The sequence below is a fragment of the Phyllostomus hastatus genome, unplaced genomic scaffold (genome assembly GCF_019186645.2).
Source record: "Phyllostomus hastatus isolate PE091 unplaced genomic scaffold, TTU_PhHast_1.1 phas_scaffold_93, whole genome shotgun sequence".
Lineage (NCBI taxonomy): Eukaryota > Metazoa > Chordata > Mammalia > Chiroptera > Phyllostomidae > Phyllostomus > Phyllostomus hastatus.
In genome coordinates this window covers 18,312,660-18,337,396 of record NW_025334042.1, presented here as the reverse complement: position 1 = coordinate 18,337,396, position 24,737 = coordinate 18,312,660, and the positions used below count along the sequence as shown (strand labels likewise).

Here is a 24,737-nt window from a genome sequence, read left to right as displayed (position 1 = left end):
ATGACGTTAACAGCAATGCGGCATCACAGGCCAATAGTAGCAGGAAGCTATTTCAAATATCCAATCACAGCTATTCAGGGGCGGAGTCTACCAATGCCGTAAGGGAGGAGGCGGGATAAAAAGCGAGGCCGAAGGTAGGCTGGCAGATACGTTCGTTACAGTACTCCTTTCTGCCGGTGGACGCCACTGAGTAAGCATCGTTGAAGTTCTCTCTTCTGCAATCGTCATGTCTAAATCAGAGGTGGGTAAGACGGTCTCTCCAACTTAATTTTCTTGCTCACCTCTGCCTCAGTTTCGTGGGATGCAGTTTAGATTGGCTGCTTGCGCCAGCCCATTCGGCAGTTCTTCGGTCGCGGCCCGGGCCTACCCCTCCCAAAGTTCAGGTCGCCATTTTGTCCTCGTCGTGGCCATGAGGCCGCCGTCCCGTAACAGTTATTATGCCAGGCTTGTACCTCCCAGTAAATCTCTTAGGCATATTAAGTCTTTTTTTTTTTTACCTTGTCTCAGTAGGCGAGTTTCTTAAAAAGCCGCTTTCGTCTCTTTTTGGCAACGGGCCCCTCCCGTTCAGTCCTTTTGTTGCGCGTGCGTCAAAGGCAGAGTAGGGACGCATGCGCTCGCTGTTTTGTACCTTCCAGTACTCTGTCCCCCGTGGGGATAAACACGTGGCTTGCTGCGACCAGAAGGAACAATAAGCACTGCGTGCATACTGTCTAGTTTTGCTTAAGTGAACGGTGTTTTGCGTTAACCGGCTAATTTAACGCTTCCCTCCCTTCCCCATTCCTAGTCTCCCAAAGAGCCGGAACAGCTACGGAAGCTCTTTATCGGAGGTTTGAGCTTTGAAACAACAGATGAGAGTCTGAGGAGCCATTTTGAGCAATGGGGAACGCTCACAGACTGTGTGGTAAGACTTGGAAGAGAAAAAGGGCCCTAGAACTAGTTGGTTTACTAGGCTTCTCGTGCCATAGGTCTTGTCTGAATACTTAATGGCTATTGTTAACAGGATTATAGTTGGAAATGATGAGAAGGTGTGGCGTTAGGGAGCTAAAAAGCTCTCAATAGATTTGTACAAGAATAATGGGAAACTGAAGGACTTTGTTCGAAGACTAGTATACTTTCCTATTATCTTATTCAAGGTAGAAATGACAGTAGTTTGGGCGTCTTACTATGATTTTAAATGAATTACATTTTAGGTGATGAGAGATCCAAACACCAAGCGCTCCAGAGGCTTTGGGTTTGTCACATATGCCACTGTGGAGGAGGTGGATGCAGCCATGAATGCAAGGCCACACAAGGTGGATGGAAGAGTTGTGGAACCAAAGAGGGCTGTCTCAAGAGAAGTGAGTGATTTATTTTTCCCTTCCCTAGTCATTTACAAGTGTGCCACCAGGTAGATACAATGTTTGGGAATAGTAACAAACTTGAACCGTAATTTTAGGAGATCTTGCTAGTGTCTAACTTAATTGGGTTTTTTCCCCTTAGGATTCTCAAAGACCGGGTGCCCACTTAACTGTGAAAAAGATTTTCGTTGGTGGTATTAAAGAAGACACTGAAGAACATCACCTAAGAGATTATTTTGAACAGTATGGAAAAATTGAAGTGATTGAAATCATGACTGACCGAGGCAGTGGCAAAAAGAGAGGCTTTGCTTTTGTAACCTTTGATGACCATGACTCTGTCGACAAAATTGTCAGTGAGTATCATGACATGTTTGTTAGCTAAGGGTTCTGAAATTCTGGTTATATTCCAAACCCTGAGGTTGTGTTCTTTTTATCTTCAAATTTTTTAGTTCAGAAATACCATACTGTAAATGGCCACAACTGTGAAGTAAGGAAAGCTCTATCTAAGCAAGAGATGGCGAGTGCGTCATCCAGCCAAAGAGGTGGGTTTGTTGCTTTTGTTAAACCTTAAGGACCAATTCCAATTTTTATGGTTTAATGCAATTCATCTTTTCTTAAGGTCGAAGTGGTTCTGGAAACTTCGGAGGTGGTCGTGGAGGTGGATTTGGTGGGAATGACAACTTTGGTCGTGGAGGAAACTTCAGTGGTCGAGGTATATTTGATCATAATTTAATGACTTCAAATAACTTGTCCTTTGTGCAATCTGACAGTATGGTCACTGTTTCCAAAGTTATATTCTATTTAAATGTACTTCTGGCTTCTCACCAACCCAAAGTTAAAGTCCTGTGTGTGAAAATAATTTTTTTAGCACAGGAACTGTTCTCTCAAGTTTATACTTACGAGGCTGTAATTTATTTGTATGGAATTCATATACTTCAAATCTGCTTTCTTCCAGGTGGCTTTGGTGGTAGCCGTGGTGGTGGTGGATATGGTGGCAGTGGGGATGGCTATAATGGATTTGGTAATGATGGTAAGTTTTGTGGGTTGGTTTATTTAGAAATAAACAGGCAAAAAGTTGGGGGAGGTGTTTGTTTTTGGTGATCTATAGAATAGGTCGGTAGAGACTAAAACTCTAGTGCATGACAAGCTAAATTCTGACCATAACAGCATGTGAGCAGGCTGTTACCCATTACGCTTAAACAGGTTTTGATTGTTGAATACTTTTGTCTTATTGAGAAGAATTGTATTCTTGTAGGTGGTTATGGAGGAGGCGGCCCTGGTTACTCTGGAGGAAGCAGAGGCTATGGAAGTGGTGGACAGGGTTATGGAAACCAGGGCAGTGGCTATGGCGGGAGTGGCAGCTATGACAGCTATAACAACGGAGGAGGCGGAGGCGGCTTTGGCGGTGGTAGTGGTAGGTATCCAGTGATCCAGGTACTTGGTGCAGTAGCTAGATTAGCCTTGTAGAATTTATGCCCATGTGGGGATTAGATGCATTATGTGGTACATTGCATGGTATTTTTTTTAATGGGCTTGCTGTGCTACCTCCTAGCTTTAAGCTGGGGCCGCCTCACTCCCAAATAGATGAATGAGTGGATAGTGGCATCTTCAGCTGTTCAACTGGAACTAGATTAGCTCTAGTAGGATTTAGTGTCTTAACTTCTTTGGGACCATAGGCACTTAGTTGATGAATCCAGCATGTGTTTGTAGTGCCCCTGGATGGGTCAAGGACTTCAAGGCTATAGGATATGGTCTGTGTTGTCATGGTGAGTTGAGTAAAATTCTGGATTATTCAACTGAATGCTTGCTTACCTGGAAAAGATGAAATACAAAGATAAACATTGGAGCCATCAGAGTTTGGGTGGAAGGCAGGTCATGCAACTTTTTTTTTTTTCTTTTTCCATTTTTGAACACTAAATAGATTTCAGAGCTGTCATCTTTCCTCAGTAACAGATAAAGGTCCTCTTTCCATTCCTAGGAAGCAACTTTGGAGGTGGTGGAAGCTACAATGATTTTGGCAATTACAACAATCAATCTTCAAATTTTGGGCCCATGAAAGGAGGAAACTTTGGAGGCAGAAGCTCTGGCCCCTATGGTGGTGGAGGCCAATACTTTGCCAAACCACGAAACCAAGGTATAGTGAGTGTGTGAATGGTGGTGGTGGTGATAGTGGTGGTAGTTGTAGTAGTAGAGGGCTAGGTGTCTTTAATTCGTACTGCTAAAGAATAGTTTGAGTCTTAGATGACATTGTGTGGGCTATAATAGCCAGCCTGACAAAGTTCTTAAGTGACTGGTAACTCAGTCAAATTGAAAATGTCATCTGAGCTGAAACTCCAGTTTGAATTTTATTGCTTCAAATATAAAAGTGTTACTGCTTGGCACTTTGAAAGTTTAAAGGAACAAACGTTATTCTTAGGTGGCTATGGTGGTTCCAGCAGCAGCAGTAGCTATGGCAGTGGCAGAAGGTTTTAATTATGCCAGGTAAGTAAACACCTTTTTCTGTTTCAACTTAATTTTTATGATTGAAAATGAACCCAGTAACCCTAATGTAGCTAAGCAGTGCAACATAGTTAACAATGTAACTGCAGTAAAATTGTGGATATTAAGTTAATATTCAGATCAGCAAAATTTGTGGGAAACAACTTGCTATTGGATTGTAGCCTTAAGTCTTAATATGTTTAGATTAACAACTTTATTCCATATTGTTCAACAGGAAACAAAGCTTAGCAGGAGAGGAGAGCCAGAGAAGTGACAGGGAAGCTACAGGTTACAACAGATTTGTGAACTCAGCCAAGCACAGTGGTGGCAGGGCCTAGCTGCTACAAAGAAGACATGTTTTAGACAATACTCATGTGAATGGGCAAAAAAACTCGAGGACTGTATTTGTGACTAATTGTATAACAGGTTATTTTAGTTTCTGTTCTGTGGAAAGTGTAAAGCATTCCAACAAAGGGTTTTTAATGTAGTTTTTTTTTTTTTCCTTTTTGCACCCATGCTGTTGATTGCTAAATGTAATAGTCTGATCATGACGCTGAATAAATGTGTCTTTTTTTTTTAAATGTGCTGTGTAAAGTTAGTCTACTCTGAAGCCATCTTGGTAAATTACCCCAACAGTGTGAAGTTAGAATTCCTTCAGGGTGATGCCAGATTCCATTTGAAATTTATTTACAACCTGCTTGGGCACACATGCCATTGTCTTCAAAAACCTTGGTGTAGTTGAATTGATAAGTTATTGTGTTGTGACCTGGAGTTCACCATTAAAAGGGTCACCCAAGCAGAGTCATGGAGTTTATTTGGTTACTAATGGTTGTTGGCACATCCTATGCAATATACTAAATTGAATTATGGTACCAGATAAAATTATAGATGGGAATAAAGTTTGTGTATCATCCATTATCATGTGTAATCAATAAACGATTTAATATCCTCTTGAATGGAATGACAACTGTATGGATTTGGGACTGGCAGAGCTTTGGACTTTCCCTACCCACTACCCATGAATGTTGAATGCTTCTGTCACCAATTCAAATTCAAAACTTTGCCAGAGATTAGAAACCAGCTGTTGGCTAATGCAGCTCCAAAAAATCCACAGATTAGAAGTGTTTTGGGAGATGTTTTTAAACTTACCAGAACCAGTAAGAGTTTCTTAATCCTACACTACATTAAAGGAAAACTGCAGTTTACTTTGTTCTGGTTGGGTGGGTCTTTATAGAGACTTAATAGATTTTAATCACACTAGGTTGCCTATTTGGAGATTAACATTATGGAGATGTCAAAGAACCATACTGCTTATAAACATGCTAACTGCAGTTTTCCTTTAAACATAGCACAAGATCACGTAACCATCCTAAAATGTTAATTGTATAGAAAATGATTTCTAAAGTTAACTTAATATCCAGTGATTGTTTTTTGTACATAGGTTCTTTTGAGCCTTCCCTTTGATACCCTCAATTTCAGTGCCATTGTACCTACCTAGTAGCATAGAGATTTGTTGATCACTAGGATTGTATTTCACCTATGGGTGTGTTACTTGGAAGTTTGGGGAGGGGAGGGTGGGTGGAGGTGGATGGGAGGTGGATGTGGGTGGGAAAGCATGGATGGATGATACAGTTCCATGGGTTTGACACTGGCTGAGTTTGCAATGGCAGGTGGAACCTTAACTATTGAGGGAGTTTGCAGATACCTCAGGATTCCTGACAATGCCTTTAAAGATCCAGGAGAGATGTTCAGCTACTAGGAACTGCTAGCAAGCATAGCGCGAATGACTGCGAGCTCAGACACTCTACAGCTGAGAGTAGACACTTGTGGTATGTGGAGTACAGATAAGCCAGGGGCAGTCCACGACACGCTCCGTGAAAGCTAGGAGGGAGTGAAGTTTCAGTGACCATCGCAAGGAAGGAGGCAGACAAGAGTAAGGCACACCTGACTCTTAGGACTAGCAGTCAGATCCAGGAGGAAAGGTTTTATTGCTATGCTGGTAGGTAAGAACAGATTTTACTTACATCCATATAGTTATCTAAAATCCAGTTTGTTATATTTTCCTTAATATATTGAGCCAAAACTAGTCCAGTTAAGCTGAACTTGGTTTTCTGGAGATGGATTATTTTATAAATTGACACCATAGTCTTAGTGGATCCCAATGGAAGGAAATGAGCACTTGATCTGTACTGTGATAAATTTTTGCCCTTTAATTTTCACTTCCTTCCTTCCTTTGACCCATTTCCTTAAAACAATGGCTCAAAGTAATGTATTACAATCTTCCCCCAAATGATGGTGGGAGGGTGGGTGGGCCTCTATTGGGGGGTGGGGGATTTAGCCTGAGATGGGTCTTGGTCTCAGAAAAGCTAGTTCTAAAGGTTGTTTGCTTTTCTAGGGAGGAGTCTGCTACTACTACAGGTTATCAAGTGTCCTTTAAAAAAAAAAACCTGTCCAAGATTATAGTTAAAAGGTAAGTTTTTATAAAGTACTTTGGTATTACCAGAGTAGAGAATGAGCTTGCCTCAGAACCAAAAAGGATGTCATAATCTGCTCTCAGAAATCTGTTAAAAACAACTGGGCTCAATTAAAGAGAATGGGAATCTTTCATCTGCTTGTATAACTATTTCGTAACTTTTTCTTTTTTTTACTTTTTGCCAGGAGCATCCTTTTGAGGACAGCCTTTATCTGAGCCACTGTGTACTTCATTTTCACTGCCATGCAGTTTTCATTTAGCTGTGCTGCAGCTTGAGTTAATCATTCAGTTTTATGAGTGGACTTTTTAAATAAAATGCTTTTAATTTGTTTTTGCTTATTTTCTTTTTCTGCTTTCACAACACAGTAAGCTTGATACTGAGCATTTCAAGATTGGGGATGAGACATACAGGAGATAATTACATACCAGGTGTCAGCTAAACAATTTTTTAGCAGTGTCAATCTAAAGGAACAGGGCCCTTAGAAAAGTTTATCTCATTGGCATCATTTACTGGGATCTGAGAAACTGGGTTCTCACTGCAGGACTCAGCCCTGACCCTGTTAGAAGTAAACTGTTACCTACTTTTTTTCCCATTTGTACATAACCTTTTTCTAGCTCCCCTGGCAAGAGAAAGGGGGGCGGAGCCAGAGCTACCTGCCACCACTGTCGTTTCTGAGCTGGACCTACTAAGTTCTCGAGGGGCATAGTGGATGTCATCTTTGGTGGACAAGCATATATGGGCCAGCTATCTTAGGCTTCAAAAAAATCAAGTCCAGTAAGAATATAGGAGGGAGGCTAAATCTTGGCTTCTCAAAGATGATGAATCTGAAATATTTTTAGAAGCAATTTCAGTAGGCTCCTAAGTTTCCCCTGCTGCCTTCAGGAGGGAAGTCATACAGCCTCACAACAGCAGGGTAGGGCTGAGGGAGTTGGTGAGGTATGTGAATCCATAAACTCCAAGACTTAGGAAAACCAGGACTACCAGAGATTTGCTAAATTAGCAATTTATTGAGGTGACAGTTAAAAGCACTCTTACTGAAAACCTTAACACATTTTTACATTCTGTACATTGAGGGGTGCTTTACAGATACAATTTACAAGAAGTAGATTCAAGGAAGAGATTCCCTGTTCAAGTTCATGAAAACTGACTCATCCTAGTTCACACTCCAAAACCATGTTCCACCTTCTGCTTTAGGCATGTAGTCTCCCCTGCAGAACTTAGGTGCTTCTAAAGGTCTAATTTTGCTTCTGAGTTACTTTTGTGAGCGCCTTAAGTTATTTTAAATTCCCTAAACCTGGGCAGGAAACCATGTTTTTCAAAAATGTATAGGTATGCAGATTCCACATCTCTACATCACTGTTTTTGTCAAAACTGTAGTGTGTTAACTGAACCTGAAAGTAAAGTTTCCCTATTGGAATGGAGCTGGTAAAGTCGAATAGAAGTATACATATACATAGAAGCAAAACACCCCAAATAGTTTGAGTAATGTAGTTCCAGAGAAGATTGGGAACCGCACAACTTCAAAGATAATGGAAGTGTGGTAACAAGGAAGTTTGAACTTTGATGTGGCATCTGAAAATTACTCTGTTTCAAGAAAATTATGTCAAAAAAGAAAAGTGTATGTTTGTATACACACTAACAGAAGGAAGACACAATGGAAAGCTTTTTCTGTGGAGGGCTTTATATACCAAAGCTCAAACAATGTGGAGATTGGAGACCTGGGAAACTGAATCAGATTGCAGCCTTCCCTCACCTATTTGCCTCAAGGCAAGCCTCGTTAAACACACCTTGACCCAACAAATGTCAGGTTTTTCATGTAGTCCCCTTAGGGGCCTCAGGGTCCAGGAACATCTTTATCAAAAGGGAATGAAGGAAATCATCACCAGGACCAACCTGCTGGGTCCGCTCAGTCTGTGGTCTCAATCTTGGTCCCCCTGGGCACCAGGAATATGGCCCCATCAGCAGCCTGTTGCAACACATACTCTTCAGGAGAGTAGTTGTTGCCAGCTTCATCGCGCAGGTGCTGGAAAATGTCACAGTACAGCTCGGTCAGCTGTTGGCGCATCACCTCTAGGGTCCGGTCGGCCTCCCCTCGGGCCCTGAGTAGCCGCTCCCGCTCGCTGCTGAGTCTCTCCAGTTCCCGCTCCAGCTGCACGATTGTCTCCAGCTTCCTCTTGCGACAGTTCTGGGCAGCCACCTTGTTCTTGCCCCTACGTCGAATGTCCCGGACTAGTGCCAGCTGACTTTCTGTTAGCGGGTACCGTGCCAACAGCTCATTAAAGTCATCTACTGGCAAGTTGACAATCTTGTCCGTGGGGAAGGGGATCTTCATGGCCAGGGCCCGACGCTCATCCCGACTCCCTGCCTCTCCCCGTGCAGTGGGCTTGGACCGCACAGGGCCTGAGGAGGGCTGTAAGGCTAAGGGGGTCTCAGCAGGTGGCAAGGCATAGTTGGGGTGGGCCAAGGAGTTAGGCATTAGCGAGTAGGGGTACTCCACCGGGTACATCTCTATATACTCGCTGCGCCGCCGACCAGCCTCTGTCCCCTCCAGCTCAAGAGATTCAGCATCACTATAGTTGAGGGATAATCCTGAGTCGGATTCTGGGTCTTCTTGGGGCTTGGGTGGCCCGGCTGGTAGCCCAATATCCAGGAGGGCTAAGGGGTCTGGGAGGGGCTCACTGAGGAGACCTGAGAGAGTCAGTGGCTTGGAGACTGGTATGGCAATGTTACCATAAGAGTATGGAGAGTCTGGGACATGAGCTGAGGTTACTGGGAGCTCATAAGGTGGTGGAGGAAGGGAGAAACCAGCATCTGGATGGATTGAGCAGGGACAATAAGTTGGAGGTGGCGGGGGTCCAGGGTACGGGGCTGGGGCTGAGGGCTCAAATGATGGTTCGCTTGGAGCATTTAGGCCCTGCAAGAAAAAGACAAAAAAGTTTGGAGACAGACTGAGGAAGAGGGCCAGCTCTCTCAGGATCACGCTGGGTCCTTCTGAAAGACCCAGTGAGATGATAACAAGGGAACAGAAAGGTGCTAAAAAATCATTGAAAGCTTCTAGAATTGCAATGAAGCTACTTCAAGAAGAAAGCTGCTTAAACAGGAATGGAAGTCACTGAGATCAGACTTCAGAAAGAACTAGCATTACAACAATCATAAAAACTCCTCCTCAGTAGATCTGACTGGCTGGAAATGCCTCATGTTCTTTTATTTCTTTCAGGAAAAGAAGGAGTTGTTATCCAAGATGACCCCTCAGAACCCTTTCCTGTTGTGGTTATCTAGGGTCAAAAGGTCAAGTTCAGATCTTGTCCATGCCCTGGGTGCCCAGCAGAGGGAGCTGCTGTGTGGAAGCAGGGTTTAGGACAGATCCTGAGGGCCCATGCATGGTGGCAGGGGAGAGAAGGGGGCAGGCACAGAGCCAGGTCTGGGGGTTAAGAGTCACCTTGGGGAGTTGGCACTAGCTCTACCCTCTACTCTTCAGTCCCTCTGTCCCTTCCCAGGTGCAGAGAGGAGAAAAGAACATGCTAGAAACAGGGCCCCCAACCCACATAGGGGAGCCACCCTGCTCTAGCCCAGCTGGGGACAAAGGCATCATTGTTAGGCCAACAGATACCCCTTTGTCCAACTGGTAGGAGGAGAGGACCCCGGCATTGACTGACCCCCCTTCCTGAGGCCCCTGAAGTACTGCTCAGCTACCTGGGGGAAAGGGGCCCAGCTGCTGAGGGAAAGGGGCCCAGCTGCTGAGGGCAGGGGGAGAAAATGAAGGAAGAAGATGAGCAGGATTGGGGAAGGAAGTCAGAAGGGAAGGAGGTGAGAAAGGGAAGGCGGAGCAGAAGATGGGGTAGAGAGATGTGAACAGAGTGGCTGCTGAGAGAGATTATACTTCTAATCAGATCCTTCTTTCCCCAACACTCCTGTCTCCTGCTCTTCCACACCCCTTCTCCTTATTTTTCTGGTCTAACAACCAGATCTCCCTGCTACTCCAGCCCTTTCTTTTTCAGTCCTTGGAACATTTCCAGCTTGAGACCCTGAGCCCTCCTTCTTCCTGCCGCCTACCTCAGTCCCAACTAAACGTCCTGCTCCTCTACCCTTCCCTTCCCCTGCTCCCTCAGTCCTACTTACCTGCAGCTCAGTGATGGACATGATCTCTTGCCAAGTCAGTTCCATCTCGCCCAGCTCCGGGGTGGGCAGCTGTGTCACCCTATTCCTGCTCTGCTGAGGAGGACACGGGGGCATCCTACTGGGCCAGGGCCAGGGCCTGGTCCAGGGTCCCCCAAAGCCCAAACGGCCCCAGCAACCTGTGTCAAAGGATAAATGGGAGTTAGGGCTCTGCTGCTAGGGGTCAGCAATTTTGTCCTGCCTGCCTCCACAGAGAGGCTCCATCCAATGTCACCTGATAGAAGGAGAGACCTCATCCCCTCCCACTCATGCTGGACTCATCAACCAACTCCTTAAGCTATTGTAGAAAGTCTTTTTCTGTGATGTGATCTCTACCTCACCTGCTATGGCTGTACTCAGATCCTTTGGGAGCACATTAGGCCTTTACCTTTTTTTCAGACAAGATGCCTTCTCTTTTCCCTACTTCTTTCTCCCCAAAATTGTATCACTGGCTGGGGAAGAAACCACATCTTCTGGGGGTTTTCCCCCCATTTTCTGGGGCAACATCAGAGATCACGCCTGCTTTCCTCCCCTGCTCTCAGTTTTAGGATCTCTGTCTTTTCTTCCCAAGATGAGAGTGAGTGTTTGAGGATCCCCAAGGAGTGTGTTGTGGGAAGAGCCAAGCAGACAGTCCCTCCCCTTCTCTGAGATATGGCCCAGGCCTGCTGGCTGATAGCAGCCCTGCCCTCTCCTCCTATCCTGGCCCTGGACTCCCCTGCCTTGACCAGATAAGAAGTTTATCAGCTGCAAGCAGCAGAGGGAGAAATGGTCTCTGGAGTCACTGGACCTCTGTCCTATATCCCCAGAGGGTCATCTTGGCCATACCCCATCCCACAGCCAGGGATCTTTCCTCTCCTAAGGTAATGCAACAACTGTAACAAAGACTTATTGAGTATTGGTCAAGAACTGTGTTACAAGTATTCATTTATGAGACTGACTTTCACAAAGATCCTATAAGGTCCGTTCAGACATTAAGACCCAAGCTGGTAAATAGCAGAGTCAGGTCTGGAACCTCTATTGCCTGAGTCTACCAGCCTATATCACTTTCCAGGCACCTTCTCATCCTGCTCCTCTATCTTCATACCCCAGGCCTTTCATGGTGGTCTACATCACCAGTTCTTTCTGTGGGATCTCAGTCTCTTTCCTCCTCTTCTGGGGAATTTCTCCTTCAAGCCTTGAATACGCATTCCCCTCCAGTCCCTCTCTTTTGATCTGGGCTCTAGCTGCAGGTCTGCCAAAAAGTAGCAGTGTGATGTTGGGCAAGTCACACTTCTCTGAGCCTCTGTTTCCTCATTTGTAAAACCGGGGTGTTGGACAAATGGAACTTAGAGGTCCCTTTCTGCTCAGACAGCTTAACTTTCTCAGCAAACCCTCACCTCTGCCTTCATCTTCTCTCTGTCAGCCTTCTCCTCACCCTACTCCCTGTTCTCTGACAGCCCTCTTCCCTTGCATCTGTTCTCCCTGCCTTCAGCAAAAAATTCCAAGTAGGTTTGATAGAAACCTCCTGATCTCTTAGGGCTAGACACTACACCCCACTCCTGCCATATAAGTAAGAGCTAAGGTTGGAGAAGAATCATAGAACAAATAGGACAGGATGACCTCAAACTGCATGACCTTAGATTACCACAAGGATGGCCTATCACAGCTTGATATGAAGTCTACTCTGATTTACAACATAATTAGTGAGAACTGCAAATTATCCTTTTGAAAGAGGATCTCTCCTACCTCCTGCCCCCAACCCCTTGTTCTATCGCCATCCTCAGAGCTGAGAGGTGGTGTAGGCACAGGCCCTTGGCCAGTGGGCAGAATGGGTGGGGTGTTTATGTCTGTCCAGGATGCCATTTCAACACCGGAACCCCACACTCCCCCACCCAGGTTCTGGAGGAAATTGCCCAAAGGCAAAGTGAATGGAGAAGGGGTTTATGGGGCAGGGACAATGGCTCTTGCCTCATAGTCCTTCACACACACACACCTACCCCCACCCTTTGTCCCTCCTTATATCTTCCCGAATATGACTCTTAGGTGCAGTACGAAGACCCTGCCCTAGAAGGCAGGATACAGGTTCTCTGGCCTTCCAGATGCATGCATGGCCTTAGGCAAATTGCTTCACATTCAGTCTCTTCCATTTAATGGACACAGGACTGAGGAATCTTTTTGCTGTGAGAAGCAGTCTATTGTGTCTAGCTCAGGCAGGCACAAACTTTATTGTATACCACATTCACCCAGGGTACTTGTAAAAACAGAATCCTGAATGCCACCCCAGACCTACTAAATTGAATTCATAGGTGCAGGTACCTAGCAATCGGCATTTTAACAAGTGCCCTTGTGTTTCTGATGCCAGAGGCCCATTGCACTTTGAGAAATACTACAGTAGTCCAACAATATGAGTTCACAGGAAAAAACACAAAGCCAGAAAGGAGTCCAGCAAGTGATCTCTAGGCTTCTCTGAGCTTCAGATCCTTGACCTAGGCAACACTAGGTTCTGACTGCCCCAGTATCTGAGACTAAGTATCAACCCCTCCTCATGAAGACCATGAGCTCAATCTCCCCCTCACCCTAGGACAAGGAAATGAGAATCCAGAAGGGGCTCAGAGGGAGGCAAGAGGTTGGAGAAGGGGGAGTTGAAGAGAACCTCTGGATCAGCTCTAACCAGCTTTCTGATACAGTTTGCACTAGGTCAAAGGAGAGAAGTATGTTTTTCCCTAAACACTCAGCAATGTCCTTCTGTATACTAGGCATAGGCTCCGCTGAGTCTTAGGAGCCTACCCTTCTGAGGACCAGCCAGAGGTTTGTCAGCCGGTGGTATAAATCAGGGAAGAGGGTATAGTCAGAATTGAATCAAAAAGAATGCCACAGAGGGTACAGAAACTAGAGAGATACTGGGAAAATGGAGCGGGACTTCCTATGTCCCTTTTCTTTTACAATAATCAGTTCCCACTTCCCAGTTTAGCCCAAACTTTGTGGTCACCCTGCCATCTTATCCCCAACATCGTGTATCAAGTAGGACTGGAGCCATCTCCAGGAACTATAAATCCACCCTTTATTCCCATACTGATGGTCCTACCCAGAATCTTATCACAATCCCTGAGTACTTGCAGAATGACAAGGGGCTTTATGCTTAAGGATGCAGGATGAGAACTATTTAGAGGGATGCTGGGAAGAGGAAGACATTTGGCCTCAACTGCTGCCCCAAGGCTCTAACTGTCTTGACAAGGGGAAGGGGACCCTTTGACCCTGGGACCCTGTTCTTTTTGTTTTTTTTTAATTGAATTTAGAGAAAGGAAGGGAGAGAGGGGGAGAGAGAAAAACATCGATTTGTTGTTCCATTTATTTGTGTATTCACTGGTTGATTCTTGTCTGTGCCCTGACTAGGGATTGAATACACAACCTTGGCATATAGCCAACTGAGCTACCCTGGTAGGGCCCTAGGACCTTTTTCTGAGGCTTATTAGACCACTCCACCTTTCCAGATGTCAATAGAAGCAGTGAAAGAATGAAGAGAGATCAGTGAAACTTGGGGTGTGGAGTGGCAGGTGAGCAACCTACTCAGAAAGATTAGGAAGAATCCCCAAAGAGGAAGAGGGACACAGAGATGAGAGAGAAACAAAGAGAATGAAGGAAAAAGAGAGAGAGATTGAGTTGATCAGAGTGTGGTCCAATCTCCTGAGGGCGTACATAGCTCAAACAGGTGTATGGGAACAAGGGAGAGAGGGACAAGTTTCTGCCATTCTGTCACTTGGTCCTTAGACCCAAAACTGCAGTCTTTGGGGGACCAATGACTAGAGAGTTCCAGTCCCAGTCCCTCTTCTCTTCCACTGCTTCCTAGCCCACTCCGTTCCTGCTGCTTATACTTCCAGTTGGAAGGAGCTATCCTGGGAGTGGAATACCTTCCTTTTCCTTCCAGTTCCATCTGATCCCTATTGCCCAGAGAAGAGAAGGGACAAAGGGAGGCAAGAACTAGCATTCCCTACTTCTACCACCCCATCTTGCTGCAACAACACTTCTCGGTGATCCAGATATCCATCCAGTTCCTCAGCCTCCACCAAACCTTCCTAGCCAGCTGGCCAGAGCAGCATGATGGAAAGGAGAGGAGAAAGGGTGGTACTATTTTCCCCAGGGCAACCAGCCTGCTGAAGGGTTACTCAGGGTCATTCTCCAGCCCCTCAGAGGTACCTTAAGACACCACTGTCTGGTCCCCATACACAGTGTTTCACCCCAAGAATCCCAGAACACTCCAGAAACCTAGGTCTTCTTCCAGAGGAGTTCCCGGAGATGTCAAATTCCTAAACCAGGGTCAGCCTGGAAGGTCCAAGATCTCTTAAGAACATACGAAAGTTGGGTATTTTCTCCCTCTGCCTCCTCCACCTCCCAGTCTGTCCCTGGATCCCATTGGAATCTCCCTCCCACCCCGCCCCTCAGGCACCTGTGGCAGGGTCCAAGCAGAGTGCAGAGAAAGATGAGGCTCCGAGTGCTGTCTCTGGGGAGGCAGGGCCTGGGCTGACAGCTCCTGGGTGAGGATCCCTGCTACCTCCGAGAACCTGGGAGGTCTGTGCCCCGCCTCCTGACCATTGCTGAGTTCTGAGTGTGGAGGCTCAGACTGATCACAGGGAGCTCCAGGGCGGCACACCAGTCTCCTCTGAAGCCCTGGGGCCTGACTTCTTCGTCCTTCCTCCAACCCTCCCCTTTCCCCATGGCCCTCCTCTCCTTCTGCCCCTTCTGGCCAAGAGAGGAAACTTGAGCCCCGTGTGGTTTCTGCCCATACCCCACCCCCACCCTGATCCCGGCCAGCAGGGGCACACATGGCTCCAAGCCTCTCTCAGCCCTCCTTTTGAGCCCAGGAGTCCAGTCAGGTCTGTGTTTCTCCCATGCAGATGATGAATTCCAAGCTGATGGTCCACTCCAAAGCGACCTCTAAACTTTACACAAGTTGTAACCTCCTGCCCTCTGCTCTCTTAGGAACAGGGAAACTGAGTCATAGCAAGGTAGAAGGCAGCTGAAGAAAAGGACCAGGTTTCTAGTGTTCCAGCTGTTTAGGCAAGTGGGTGTCTAGGGTACTGCTTTTATTTAAGGAAAGCCTGGGTTCTGGTAAAGGAGTAGGGGAGCTATTTTGGGAAGGAGGGACAGCCGGCTGCTTTGATGTATCCTTTCACCTGTAGCCTTTCCCCCTCCCCCTACAGCCTCAGATGTCCCAGGACAAAGGCTTCTTTCTTGGCTAGGTTTGTTGTCAGTGTGAGGGGAGTTGGGGGGCGGGGTGGAGCCCAGCAGGGACATTATTCACCTCCCTTAAAGGGGACCCCAGTTGCCCTCTGTCCTTCTTTCTTCCAGGCAAGGCACCCCAGATCTATGGACAGGCCAGGACATGTGTGTAGGATATCAGGTCTATCCCCCAGCACCCACAGCAACTCTGTCAGATCAATAAATACCCCCCAGAAGTCACTCATTCTTCCCTTTGCCTTCAACACACGACCCAAGTTCCAAGCCAAACAGATCTCTTTCCAGAGACTAGGAGAAAACAATCTTGCTTTCTCCTAGCTTTTAGTGGAAATCCTTCCTATGTCTAGCTTCAGTACTTACAGCTGCAGCTTACTCTTTCTATCTCTTTTTTTTTTATGATAGTGTTTAAGTTAAATTGGAAACAGTTAAAGACTGGAGAGACAGACAGATGCCACCCCAAGGCAGGTCTGGCATTCAGCCAGTATTCTCTGATAGAATTGTGTTGACTGTGAAAATAATTAAAATGTTCTGCTGCCCCTACACACACACACACACACACACACACACACACACACACAAAAGTTCTGCTTCAGTTGATAAAAATAGCTGCTGGGATTCCTCCAAATGTTCCCCACCACTACATCAGCCACCCCAGTTCTCTTTCAGTACCCCTGACAACCCAGTAACACAACTAAGCATCTCAAGAGGCAATGCAGTACTGCCTCTTTACAGCCTCCCTGCAGACTGTGTGTGCGGGACCGATCAATGCCCAGGCCAAACCCATGGTTAAATGTTTTGAATTCCATCCTTATCCCTTAAGATCATGATTCTACATGTATGATCTATGTAATACAGGAGGTGACCCATGGCTTCATTGCATGTTACATGTGGGTTCAGAATCTTTTGATGACTTGGGCATGAATCTGGGTCACAAACGTGTGTTCAGATATAGCTCTCTCACTTGCATACTTATTTGGGCACCTCAGAGTTGATTAGGAGTGATAATAGTCACACTTACGGCTGATTAAATAATGATATCAAGTTACAGCTAGTCAACAAACATTCCATTAAAACTACCTGTTCAGGACACTGTGGCATGGCACATACAACTATGGATAACACAAGCCTCATCATTCATTCATTCATTCATTCAACAAATATTTATTGACCATCTACTATGGTTTACACTCCAAGAACACAAAGATGAATAAGGCATAGTCTATATCCTTATTCATAATCTAGTAGAGGAATTATACTAATAAAGGTCTATATAAAGTTCTATGGACCTGAATTTCTGCCTGGTCAAATTTAGAGAAGACTTCACAGAGGGAGTGACAAATTAAGCTGAGCTGTAGAAAATGGCTAGGCACAGAGGTGGGAAGGGTATTCCAAGCAAAGGTGTGAAGATACAAGAGACATAAAACACAGTGTAGTACTTTGTGCTAACTAGGGTAGGGTGTAAGAGTAGGAAGCGCTAGAAGATAAGCCTGGGATTTAACAACTAGATTGTAAAGTGCCTTGAAAGCCAAGCTAGGGAAGATGTATTTCATCCTGTAGGCAACAGGCATTTGTAGAAGTGTTTGAAGTAGTTTACTACTTATGAGGAAGAGAGACATGGTCACGTAGGCTGACCTAAGTGAACAGGCAGCCATAACTCAGACAATGGGATAGGTGGAGGTATCTCTCCCACCCCACCCTTACACCCCTTGTGTAAAAAGAGGCCTTTACTGTGGTTCCCAGGATGTGTACTGCCTCCAGACAACCTTTACAGACCTTCAGGTAAGAATGGTTCAGTTAGACCCCCTCCTCTCCGATTCCTTAGGTCCAGGGTCAACACCCTTCTACCTTAAGTCTCCTTTGCTTAATGTACAAGTACCAGAGGATTAGGAGTCTGAATGAGTTGGACAGTGTGGCATGGCGAGGTAGGATACCTAAGATTTTTATTATCCCCCAAGATTCTCCCATGGCAGCAAAGTTAGCAGACAGAACATGAAGAAAAATGTGGTCACATCTTTACTGCTATACTATTCCCTATCCACGCTGCTCACCCACCCGCAAAAGACTAACTTCTTGTCACTCCTGCTCAATCTACCTCCACCCTCACCCCAAAGCGTGTGCACACCACCAGCAGCATCAGGTCAAGCCACAAGCAATGTTGCCAAACACCCCACTAGTTATGCAACCAGCTTCCCGAGTACGGCAGGGCGGGTAGAGGTGGAACCAGGGGAGGGCCTTGGGTCCCAGAAGGAGCTGGCTGCCTTGCCTGCTGGTCTGACCGCAATGGCCCCAGGGGGCGGGTGCAGGGCTGTCCCTTTATCAGTGCCCTGCAGGGTTGCACCCAACACCCCCTGGCTTCCTCTCTCAACAGACGGAAAGGGGAGGCAGCCACAGGGGGCAAGGGGAGGGGTGGGCGTTATCCTAGGCAGCAGAGCCTGGCGGTTACCCCGGATGGTTGGAGGAGGTGGCGGAGGGGGTCCCGGACCAGGGAATAGTAGTGAGGCACCTCCTAATGAAGTAAGCAGCAAGAAAATGGGGGATATAAACTGAGGCCCAGATGGTGGAACCAGACCTCCTAAGCCATCTATTGTTTTCCCTTTGTGTTGTAGTTTGGATGAGGGTAAGATAGAAAAGTCTTTGAGAAAGTTTCTTTCCACAGATAAGAATTCTTTGAAGATTGACTCGGGAGTTGAGAGGACAGAACCTCACTCTCAGGCCAAAACAACTTGCTGCTTTCAAGGGTCCAGGGAGTTGATAGGACTGAGGTTCCCAGACCTGGCATTTAAAAGTTATGCCTAGTTAGCAGAGCCCAGCACTGAACCAAAAATAGATGAAAGCTGATAAATGGGTCCACAATAATCCAGAAGAAATAACCCCTGGGGGCTCAATTCTAAATCTAGAGAGAGAAATAGGTTGTATGGTATATAGTTGAATGAGGGAGGACCAGATATCAAATCTTAAGGCCTGAATTTGAATCCCTGCATTTACTAGCTATGCGGCTTTGAGCAACCCAACCTTTCTGAGTTTTGTTTCCTCACATGAAAAATGGAGATAATGATGATAATATCTATTTGGTGGAGTTGTTGGGAAGATAAAATGTGATTAGTAAGAAAGTGACTCTGTTATGATTAGAAGATGGCAGCTTAGAAATCTGAAGGCCAGAGGGCCTCAGGGGCTTGAGGAACTGAGAACAGTCTAACTGGAAGCCACGTTCTGGTAGGGAGAGGCTTGGGACAGAACTAAAGCCAGTGAGCAGCTTGACTCTGGGAGAGAACCAGCACCAGGATGCAGCAATGTTTGGGTGGCCACTGGATTGGGACAGTGGCCAGACTTCCAGGAACCAGCCCTCAGGCCATGGCTCTCTCTGCCCAGCAATACTGGATGGGCCAGTTTTAGCCACACAGTTGGCACAGTGCCGGTTTTATGGGCTTCAGTCAGCTTCCAGGAACCCCAGAACCCCTACCCTCACCCTATCCTGTTGCAATCCTCTGCAATGGGCAGAGCTGCTAGGAAGTCCCGCCCTCTGCTCCTTTGAAGATAGAAGGCTTGATGCCTATTTATTTCCTCCTTTTCATAGGCATCCTGTTTATTCCGGCCTATCTTTGCTCCCACTGCTCCTCTCCACCAGAATGCTCTCTTTGGCCCTATCTACTAACCTGAGGCTATATGGAATGGAAGAGACATCCAGGTTTGAGTCTAGCTCAACACTTAACAGTGAGGATTTGGAAAATTAACCTCTTTGAACTTCAGTTTCCCCTTGGTAAACAGGGAGAACAGAACTTCCATTATAGGATTCTGTGAGGAATCAGATGAGACAATGTACATACAGTGTTTATTCAGGAAGCATATTCATGTTGGTTCTTTTTCTCTGATCCACTCTCCAAGGCCCAGTTCAGTTCAAGTTCAATCTTTGCAATACCTTTACTGGCTGCCTCCAGCCACATACATATTTCTCTTGTCTAACTCCTTTTGAAATTATTATATGTACCAGATAATTAATAACCTCACTTAAATATTTTATATTCTAATTGAATCATACTGTATCTTATTATATCACTCTGTAATAGTAGTAGTACAAACTGCACTGTACAAAATTTGTCTCAAATACCACAATATAATGGTTAAGAGCATGAGTTTTAGAGTCAGGAAGGTTTAAACTCGTACCTTGGCTCTGACAGTCACTTTGAGATCTCAAGCAAGCTCTTTAATATCCAAGAGCTTATTTTTAGCCATCTGTAATTTGGGAGTAATAATAATATTTATCTTACATGTTATCATAAGAAGTAAATAAGTTAAAAGCTGAGCTGTATGTTTAATTCAATGATTCAGGGCCTGAGATATAGTAAGCACTATTAAGTAGCACATACAGGGTGGGGCAAAAGTAGATTTATAGTTGTTTGTGTGAAAAATAATACAATAATTAATAAATAATAGAAAAATGAAATGTGTTTCGTGTATTCACAAATGTAAACCTACTTCTCTCCCACCCTGTATATGGTACATTTACTATTAAATAATTAAATAAATGTTTAATATATTAAATCAAATTGTTAATTTTGATTTAAGCTTTTTATTGGGGGAAACTGAATTTTATGTTTTATCTTTTTATATATACCTTAAGGTATCTAGGTCTGAGTACATTATACTATCACTCAATAAATACCTATAGAACATTCAGCAAATTGCTAAATTTGGAGGATACCAAGATAATGAAGGAATCATCCTTGCCTTTGCCCTTTGGGCACTCACATGGTACAGACACATGTATAAACAGACAAAGGAATGTGGCCAATGAGGTGACAATGGATAAGTTAAGTTTTGGGGGAACAAAGAAAAAGGAGCAAATAGTTGTCTCAGGGAGGGCCTCAGAAGGGATGTAAACTTTGAACTAGTCTTGAAAGCTGAAAGAAATATGAATTTTCTAGGGAAAAAATGGGAGATAGAATTCTGGGCAAAAGAAACAGTATATGTAAATGCACAACTGTAGAGGGGAATCTATAAAGGTTTCAGGTGTGTGGAAGCCCCAGGGTTGTAAGAGGAGGTTTGGGTACAGAGGAAGTTTCCTGACAGCAGGGAAGACCATGATGATCAGGTGCAGGGCCCATCAAAGTTCTCAGCCCCCTCCCTCCCAGGATCCTTAGGCAGGTTAGAAAAACCCTGGGCTTCACTGAGGTGCTTCCAGTTTCCAGGAGTGAACATCTTGGCCAAAACTGACAAAGAGGGAGCATCCTGGGGTTCTCTTCACTGTGGTGAACTTGGGTCTTTTTGATTCCTCAAGTTTCATGTACGTATGGCCCATGGAGACACAGGATGAAGGTCGTCTACTTTTCTCAGTGCCTCTGGCCCCCTTCCCCAATTTTCTCTTGTGGTTAAACCTCTCCCCGAGAAAACTCTTCCACCCAGGGCCTCACAGTCTCCCTATTGGCAGTTCTTGTCTGTGTTCTCTTAGGTTGCAGCTGAAACCATGCTCATTCATAACCTGGTTGCTGCTGCCTCTGGCCATGTTTTCTCTGAGAAGTCACTTGCCAGAGCATGAGACACCCACCCACGAGGAAAAAGGTTTTGGGCTCCTAGCTTCATCTTCCCCCAACTCTCAGCTTTCTTTTTCCAAAATAAAGAGACAGAAAAAAGACAGACAGAAATTCACATTGAAGTTTAGTAGAGCTCAGTCACCCAGATAGAGATGAAAAGTGACTTCATTACTTCTGTCTCTCCAGTGGGAGAAGAATTAGAAGAAATTAAGGAAAAGCAAAGGTTGGAAAAGAAAAGAAAGCTGAAATGATTCAGCCCAGATAAAAACCTCTGAAATGTCCAATATCTCACCTTGTTTACCATCTTCTGCCTTTCCTTCCCATACCCTAACACCTCTACTCCTATCAGAATACCCTTCTTCTCAAGGACATCTAAATCATTAGTGCTATATATTTTTAATATATATATTAGTGCTAAAATATTTTTAAAATATTTTATTTATTTATTTTTAAAGAGACAGGAAGGGAGGGAGAAAGAGAAGGAGAGAAACATCCCTGTGTGAAAGATACATCGATTGGCCACCCCTTGTACACCTCCACCTGGGGACCCAGCCTGCAACCCAGACATGTGCCCTGACCAAGAATCGAACGAGCGACCTTTCTGCTCGCACAGGCTGACACTCAGGCCGGCTTAGTGAAGCCACACCAGCCAGGGCCTTTGGTACTATATTTTAATTTTATTATTATTCTTAAAAAATGTATTTTTTGATTTGAGAGAGAGAGAAAAGGTGGAGGGAGGAGACGGAGAGAGAGAGAGAGGCATTTGTTGTTTCATTTATTTATGCATTTATTGGTTGATTCTTATATGTGCCCTGAGCGAGGCACAACCCACAGCCTTGGAAGATGCTCTAACCAACTGAGCTACCTGGCCAGAGACTAATCTTATTTTTTAAATAATCCATTCACTCCCCTTCATATCCAGAACTATAAACTTGTAGACACTGTCGATTTCCTTGCCCTCCCACCCCTCCATTGCATTTTCTTAGGAAAAAAAACTATTTCAATTAAATCAACAATTCAGTTTCTCCACACCTATACCAGGATAGCTAAATATTGGTGGAGAAAAATCTCAGAATTTTGTTGACTAGTATCACCTTTTAATTTATGCCCCTAAAACTCAACACTGTCAAATAATTCTACATTTTCCTGGCAAATTCTCCTTTCTGTTCTGCTCAATAAATATTTCACATCTTTTCTCTTCTGAAATTTCCAACACCCCTTCTACTTCTCTCTCAGCAGGTGACCTTGCCTCATATTTCATTGATAAAATAGATGCAATTAGATGAGACTGCCTTATTTATCTAATATTAAATCTATCGACTTACTTGAATCTATTCCCACATGCTTGGCCTTCTAACTTACCAAGATGAAAGAAGCATCCCTGTTCCTAAATAAGGACATCCCCTCTCAGTTCTGTGAAGAGATGAGAAAATTAGATTCTTCTGAGTGCATAGATAACATTCAATTCCACACCACAGCAAGGTTGCTCTCTATACAGCTGACTATATGGATTCAGTCCTGAGGAAAGTGAGAAAATAATGCAGAGGTAGGGCTGAATCACAAGGAGACAGTCTTAAGAGTTCATCCAGGCAGAACTCCCAACCCATTCCCTTGGATGGAAGCAGCAGCTATATAACCCTAGGAAGCTTCTTTTTTGTGGTCTTCCTTTATGTGGACATAGCCGTATGTTAGGGAGACATTTCCTACACCTCAGAGACAAAGACAAACTGCTGCTAGGTAAAAAAGATGCTACCTTCTTCTATTTTCTGCCTCACTATTAGAGACTGCCCCACTGAATACCCAAGACTTGAGATGTCCTCACCAACTGTCTTGTGGAAGACATGTGCCCACATGTCCAGGCCAACAGCTGTAGCTGCTGCCATTCTGTAGTCTGTGGTTAGCACTGATCATGCTGTTTCCCATTCAGCGGTGGCTGGAATAGCAGCAATCTAACATTGCTTTAGCAAGAGGCAGAGCAAGGTGGGGGCTGGAAAGTACAGTGTTTTGCACCTAATCTAGGTGAACCCTATGTAGCCCTAAGCAGCTTGAATCTCTTTTCCGAGTCTCTGTTTCCACCCAAAATGGAAAAACAAATCAACAAAAACCTCCTCTCATTATCTCTCTGAGTATACATGAAATAAGGCTCCTCCACACTGGGGTTGATGTTAGAGTGACTGGAGATAGAAACATTGATTTTTCTTCTTTAAGAGGTTCCAAACCTCAGCCTGAATGCTCAGAAGTTGATTTGGTCAATTAATTCACCTTGGGAGAACTCATGTATCCTGATCAAACTTAAAAGAGCACAATATATAAACCATATGGTTGATTTACATAGTTCTACATAAAACATACAGTGGCCTAGACAATCCTATTGGCTGATTAAAATATTTGATGAGCCCTGGTTGGTGTAGCTCAGTGGATTGAGTATGGGCTATGAACCAAAGGGTCGCCAGTTCAAGTCCCAGTCAGGGCTTATGCCTGGGCTGCAGGCCAGGTCTCTTCTGGGGGCCATGCAAGAGGCAACCACACATTGATGTTTCTCTCCCTTTCTTTCTCCTTCCCTCTCTCTCTCTCCAAAAATAAATAAAATATTTAAAAAATATTTTATGATTTTGGAAGCCAAATATAATTAGAAGGTTGCTTAGTGAACAATAAAAATCAGTGGGATAATAATAATGCCAAATGGAACTGTATCCACATCCTTTATAAATATATAAGATAATATTTATTTATGTTGAACAAACAGGGAATCTTTTTTCTTAAATGTCACTGGAGAAATGTTAATAAACATTTTCTTTTTTTTGGCTGGAGGGGGAATTCTATGCAGATAATGTCCCCGTTCTATGAAGACAAGGTATAATTCTATTGATTAGGTTTCAGGCATACAAATGGCCGACAAACACATGAAAAAATGCTCAAATCATTAGCTACTAAGGAAATGCAAAAACAAACAAATAAACAAACAAACAAACAAACAAAAAAAGCAAAACCCACACTGAAACACCACTTCACACCAACTAGGAGCTCCAAGCTTCAGCTCCAAGTTAATATAATTAATGCTGCTTATGTTCACTCCAGCCATTTTGTTATAATTGATTGGGTTAGAGTTTGATTGTGTTAGAGCTCCAGTCATTTTACTTTCAGTGATTATACTACTACAGCTTTAGATATATTGATAGAATTATGCTTTCCTGAACTATACCAGGTCAGTTACTATTTTTACATGTGACTAATCTCATCCATTATACTTTGACTTTTCCTAATTTCTCTTGTACACAATCTTTTGGGGGCATTGCCCTACTGTTACTATTTTGTGTTCACTGAAACCTGAAGAATTGCAATGGCTTCCTAGTTGGTCTTCCTGCCTTCATCTCCCCTCTAATCCTTCCTGCACACACAGTTGTCAAATTAATCATCTTAAAATTTTTTCCATACAAATTACAAAATAGGAGAAAATATTTGCAACTCAGATATCTGATAAGGGTCCAGTATCAAATATATAAAGAACTCTCAAAAATACAAACAACCCAACTAAAAAAAGTAGATAAATG

General features: G+C 44.5%; 2 protein-coding genes across 7 annotated transcripts; one reads left to right on the top strand and one right to left on the bottom strand.

The window, feature by feature from the left end:
• Nucleotides 1-116: 116 nt before the first annotated feature.
• On the top strand, nucleotides 117-6,618 carry HNRNPA1 (heterogeneous nuclear ribonucleoprotein A1). 3 transcript variants are annotated; one of them, XR_006784609.1, is made up of 12 exons: nucleotides 117-241; nucleotides 785-901; nucleotides 1,191-1,337; nucleotides 1,480-1,690; nucleotides 1,787-1,879; nucleotides 1,957-2,049; nucleotides 2,293-2,367; nucleotides 2,593-2,751; nucleotides 3,316-3,471; nucleotides 3,754-3,818; nucleotides 6,211-6,285; nucleotides 6,474-6,618. XR_006784609.1 is itself a non-coding variant. In XM_045829251.1 (11 exons), the coding sequence occupies exons 1-10, from the start codon at nucleotides 227-229 to the stop codon at nucleotides 3,807-3,809; spliced, it is 1,122 nt and encodes a 373-aa protein (XP_045685207.1). In that variant the 5' UTR covers nucleotides 117-226; the 3' UTR covers nucleotides 3,810-3,818; nucleotides 4,051-4,771. The 3 variants fall into 3 exon arrangements, 2 of the variants coding, with proteins under 2 accessions (XP_045685207.1, XP_045685208.1); XM_045829251.1 differs by lacking the exons at nucleotides 6,211-6,285; nucleotides 6,474-6,618 and adding an exon at nucleotides 4,051-4,771; XM_045829252.1 differs by lacking the exons at nucleotides 2,593-2,751; nucleotides 6,211-6,285; nucleotides 6,474-6,618 and adding an exon at nucleotides 4,051-4,771.
• NFE2 (nuclear factor, erythroid 2) lies at nucleotides 2,758-15,080 on the bottom strand. 4 transcript variants are annotated; one of them, XM_045829256.1, is made up of 4 exons: nucleotides 14,868-15,080; nucleotides 10,409-10,584; nucleotides 8,183-9,203; nucleotides 2,758-3,149 (listed from the first exon to the last, which is right to left on the bottom strand). In XM_045829256.1, exons 2-3 carry the CDS (start codon nucleotides 10,520-10,522, stop codon nucleotides 8,196-8,198), a joined length of 1,122 nt encoding a protein of 373 aa, XP_045685212.1. In that variant the 5' UTR covers nucleotides 10,523-10,584; nucleotides 14,868-15,080; the 3' UTR covers nucleotides 2,758-3,149; nucleotides 8,183-8,195. The 4 variants fall into 4 exon arrangements, with proteins under 4 accessions (XP_045685212.1, XP_045685209.1, XP_045685211.1 ...); XM_045829253.1 differs by lacking the exon at nucleotides 2,758-3,149 and having other exon boundaries at nucleotides 7,308-9,203; XM_045829255.1 differs by lacking the exons at nucleotides 2,758-3,149; nucleotides 14,868-15,080 and adding an exon at nucleotides 11,558-11,650 and having other exon boundaries at nucleotides 7,308-9,203.
• Nucleotides 15,081-24,737: the final 9,657 nt, after the last annotated feature.